This window comes from Cynoglossus semilaevis, chromosome 17, assembly GCF_000523025.1.
Source record: "Cynoglossus semilaevis isolate Cse_v1.0 chromosome 17, Cse_v1.0, whole genome shotgun sequence".
NCBI lineage: Eukaryota > Metazoa > Chordata > Actinopteri > Pleuronectiformes > Cynoglossidae > Cynoglossus > Cynoglossus semilaevis.
The window spans coordinates 5,048,021-5,052,701 of NC_024323.1; the positions used below are offsets into that span (position 1 = coordinate 5,048,021).

The 4,681-nt window shown below is 44.5% G+C and overlaps 1 protein-coding gene across 1 annotated transcript in view; it reads right to left on the reverse strand.

Annotated features, from left to right (window-relative positions):
* Positions 1 to 4,681, reverse strand: part of bahcc1a (BAH domain and coiled-coil containing 1a) — a 68,991-nt gene that overhangs the window by 18,864 nt on the left and 45,446 nt on the right. The window contains exons 5-10 of the mRNA XM_025064516.1: positions 3,780 to 4,681; positions 3,527 to 3,641; positions 3,226 to 3,422; positions 2,971 to 3,132; positions 1,678 to 1,985; positions 776 to 1,121 (exon numbers count right to left, since the gene is read on the reverse strand). The exon at positions 3,780 to 4,681 is cut by the window's right edge and continues 1,435 nt beyond it. Of these exons, the coding sequence (XP_024920284.1) occupies positions 776 to 1,121; positions 1,678 to 1,985; positions 2,971 to 3,132; positions 3,226 to 3,422; positions 3,527 to 3,641; positions 3,780 to 4,681 (2,030 nt within the window). The remainder of the gene's footprint in view (positions 1 to 775; positions 1,122 to 1,677; positions 1,986 to 2,970; positions 3,133 to 3,225; positions 3,423 to 3,526; positions 3,642 to 3,779) is intronic.

Here is a 4,681-nt window from a genome sequence, read left to right on the forward strand (position 1 = left end):
AAGAGTCAGTGACAATGTGGCTTTATTTCCTAACAAGGCCAGAACCACATGTAACATTTTCTAAGTGGGGCTTATAAATCAGACCAGTCTGCTGGTTTATCGAGCGACTGAAACAATCCTGGACATTAATGATGATGAAGACAATGCAGTGACTGTGGGGGTGGAGAGGAAGATGATATTGAGGAGTATCTCAGTCATTACTGAAGTAATACTACTGGAAAGCCCCAGGTTGGCAGGTAGTCGTATCTGTAGCTCGCAGTCAATCACAGGATTGGCAACAGAGGGGCCCACACGCATCGTGACAACACACACAGACAAAACAGATGTTACTACAATAGTAGAAAAGAACATTTTTTAAAATTGGCCACTAGAGGTGTATGGTGGTTTGGTTTTAGGCTGGATGCTGCCCTACCCTTTTAATATTACCCTTTTATGCAAGTGTTTGAAATGGAAAACTGAAAAAAGTAGTGACTTGATTTAAATTATTCTGGTAGGAAGTAAGAGCAGGAGCAGAGGCACCTGAACCTGTCCTGCTGTGGTTTTCTCCTGGCTCAGATTAATCTGCTTTAAGTAGCATGTCATACATTTCATGGTCAATGGCCAGGCCTTAAAGATAAGGGCAGTACTTAAGAATCTAATAAATATTTTGAACAAAGCAAAGGGGATTTGTTTTATTAGCACACTTAACTCAAGGACCAGGACTTTTAAACAGTGTTTATATGACTTCAAACATGAAAAGACGGGGAGGCTAATCTTAAATGTAGGCAGTGCTCACCGGGCTCCAGAGACTCTGGGTACACCTGCGCTGTCTGCCCCTCGATTCTCTTGTCCTGAGACTCACCACCCTTGGGCATTAGTGGTGGAGCAGGGCTGATGGCTGGTGAATGAGGGACTGCTGTGGCGGGGCTGATCGCAGGGCACGGCGTTGAAGGAGTGCTCTGAGGATGAGGTCGCAGTGAGGGGGACTGGCAACAGGGGGACAGGTGAGCAGTACAAGCCCCCGACGGTGAGGGGTTCTTCTGAGGTGTGTTGTAAGAGAAGGGTTTCCCTGGTTTTGATGGTCTAGGTTCTGAGATGAGTTCCCCGAGCTCAACTGAGGGTTCATTTTGGGGCTTCTGCATCTGAAGTATGAACAAATAGGAGAATTTGTATTGTGAAAGACTGAAGTCTTTCGCTTTTTAAAGTTTCCCAGACAAAGCACAAGGTTGGCTACAGGTTTTCTGAAATTTACAATTAAATTAACCTTTTAAAAGTTCAAAGTTTTGCTCATAAAAAAAAAGATACCAAAGCTACAGTATATGAACAAGTATCCTCTTCATAAAGGTTTATACACATTAGCCATGCATTCTGCAATTACAATATTACAAATTTGTCCAGAACGACCCAGCTAACTATGCTAGTGGAGCAAAAACTACAGCAAAATAAGCCAGAAATTAGAAATAAAATCAATTAAATTTTCACATATTTAACAAGGGACAAAAGGCTGGACCAAACCTATGTTATTAAAACAATATGATTAATACTGCATAACACTGCAGGGCAAAAGAGAGTAATATTCATGAAAAACTAATTAAATGCAGTTTTGATTGTGCTTTTCTTTCTTATCACCCTGATGAAAAACAGAAACATAAAATTAAGGTGGATTTAAGTTAATGTTTCCCACATATTGTCAGTCACCTGGGAATTATGCGGGGTGTGATGCTGTATGTCCATGCCATGCGCAGCTCTGTGCTGAGACTGTTGCTGCTGCTGTTGCTGCTGCTGCTGTTGCTGCTGCTGTTGTTGTTGTGGTTGTGGCTGTGTTTGCTGAGACGGGTGGCTCTGGTGCTGGTGCTGATGCCGGAGCTGCTGATGCTGTTGGAGAGCGTACAGCTCTTGTTGCCGTAGAAACTGGGATTGAGAGTACACAGCAGGATGTTGCATGTGGGAGGGTGGGCCCCGGGCGCCATACACAGGGGGCCACAGCCCCGGCTGCTCCATCACATCTAATGAGAAAAAAGGAGGAAAAATGTGACAGAGGCGAGCACAGAAAACACACACACACACACACACACACACACACACACAGTCTTCTTTTGGACTCAAACACATCAATAGAAAGCTCGTATATTGGAATACAAAATTGCTTTATCCATATGTCTCATTATAAACCTCCCACACAACTGTTTCAAAAACAGCAGAACCATAATGGATGACACAAAGATATTTATAATGACGTATCCTTAATAAAAAGATGGAAAATGACTTTATGGAACCAGCTCTCCCCAGGCAACATTTATCGCACACTCTTCCTTAAAACCGCCTGGAGAATTTGCTGGAATGCTGTTAAAAAAAGTCATGACATAATAAAATGTGAACAACAAAATCTGCACACTGATTAGGGGTCAACAATGGTGGAATGAATGTATGTAAATGTCTCCCTGGACAATTCAGAAAAGCATAGATGAGAAAAAATCCAGGCCCAGAAGGGGGTCTGCAGTGGGTTCAGTTCCCATGTCTGCAGCTGACTTCAATCTTAATAATGGGAGTACTATAGTACTTCAGTACTACGTATTGTTCAGTGCAGGGCATTGAAATAAAGGGTCATTTAGAAGCCCATTTGCCTTTTTTTATATCTGACTTAACCAGAGTTTGACCGTCACATAGATACTTACAGTTCTTAGATAAACAAATAATAAAATTGAAAGGAAGAAAAAAAAAACCAACAATAAATATTAAATATTTTAACTTATCCTTCAAATAAGTGAAAAGTCTACCTGAATAAATCATTTTCTTAGAAAAAAAGATTTGCCTTCTCTGGACTGAAGTCTACCTCTAGGTTTGGGGAATGTAAAAAATGTTTTTCAACGCTCTAATAATTTTACCAAAATGTTTGTGGGAGGGAGGTTTTGTGTTTCAGCGAATAAAATAGTTTTGGGAGGAGTAATGTTTACTGCAAATTTACAGTAAAGGGAAATAAGAATGGCTCACCTAGGGGATGGGTTGCAGGATGAGTCGGAGGATCAGTGGGCAGGACCACAAGCTGGGCCGAGGGATCCTGAGGCAGAGGCAGGACTGGCTGCAGAGGGCCTGGCATGGCTGCAGAAAAACCTGGAGGCAGATTCTGGTGCAGGGCTGAATGTCCTATACCTGCTGTAGGGATTGAACATCAATACAAGTTAGCATAAAAAATAATACAAAAAACTGAATAAATATAAAAAAAAGTATTTATATATATTTTCCTACCATAAGAGTGTCCTGTCATCCAAAGAGATGGACTACCGGTCCTTGGCATCCAGTGATGATGAGCAGAATGTGCAGCGGGATCTAATTGGCCAGACTGGAGTGAAGTCCCGGCCGGGACCATGAGATGAGAGGTGAGGTCACCATGACAGCTGTTGGAGGGATGAATCCTCGCAAATTCTACCCTTTCGTTATTATCCCTGACGGAAAGATAAAGGAACAACATGAAGACAGAAACCCTGGAAGACTGTCTGTCATCTATAAATACATCTGTGTATATATTAGTAAGTCCACATTTAGTAACCTGATGTATGGATCTCTCTCTCTGTCCAAGCACGTCAGACTTATCTGTTCCCCACTCATCCTCTTCCTCTCTTCTTCGGTGGTGGGATCTGAAGGATACATGGAGCGGTGTGGCCCTGTCAGACAAATCACAGCTTTGACTTAAGGTAAGACAAATGTCTCCATGAAGGCATCGAATATATGATGTAAGATAAACATGATAAAGGCCCTAAATACTGTAGATATATAATTGAGTTATTGTAATTTAACTTTACCTTTGACGGAGGGGTGTACCCTGCCCTGACGGCTGTTGGCGTGACTGTCTGCTGAACGGCACGGTGGCTCTCTCTGTCTGGCCACAGCCACCGCAATTCCCACCGGTGGCTGTCGCACCTCACTTTCCCCTTGACCCGCGTCCCCAATATCTCTACCTCGCCCACTGCAATCAGGGCGTTCCTGGTCATTGTTGGGACCTTTCCTGGAAGGCAGAGCCTGTTTGTTGCCCTGAAGGGCACAGCTTCCACCTGCAGCACTATTCTTGAGGCTTCCCAGTCCCCCAAAGGGGCTTTTTTGTGAGAGGAGCAGTGGCTGCTGCTGGTTGCTGTACTTTAGTAGGCTTTTCATGGCACTGCTCTCGCCCTGTGTTGGACGCTGTGGTTCAGGCTGCGGCTGCTGTGGTTGTTGTTGTTGCTGACTGAGAGATGACGGCGGCAGTGGGTGGGAAGGCTGCAGAGTCATAGCTGATCGCTGCTGCTGCTGCTGCTGCTGTGAGTGTTGCACACTACTACCTCCTAACTCCATGTAGGACTTCCTTTGCTCCTCTTCTGCTTGACCTATGTGATGGGGAGGCCTCATGGTCCAGGGTGGTACGGCAGGCTGGTGGTGGTGCTGCCCACTGTTGTTGTTGTTGTTGTTGTAACTATAAGGAGATATGTCTGTCCTTCTTTTTAACTCCTGAGTATTCCCCTGGTTTAGTGCAGCAGGAGAAGAAGCGTCTGGGCCAGGTCGGCCATGTTGCTGGTGGCGTATCCTGGCTACCTTTTGACCATCTCTCTGTAGGGAGCAGCTCGCTCCAGGACTGGGGCCATGGGCTGGTCCTGTCCCATTGTGTTGACTCAAGCCTTTATTAGCAAGTGGGGAGGAGTTAGGTGGAGGTCGAGAATGAGAACAATCTCTG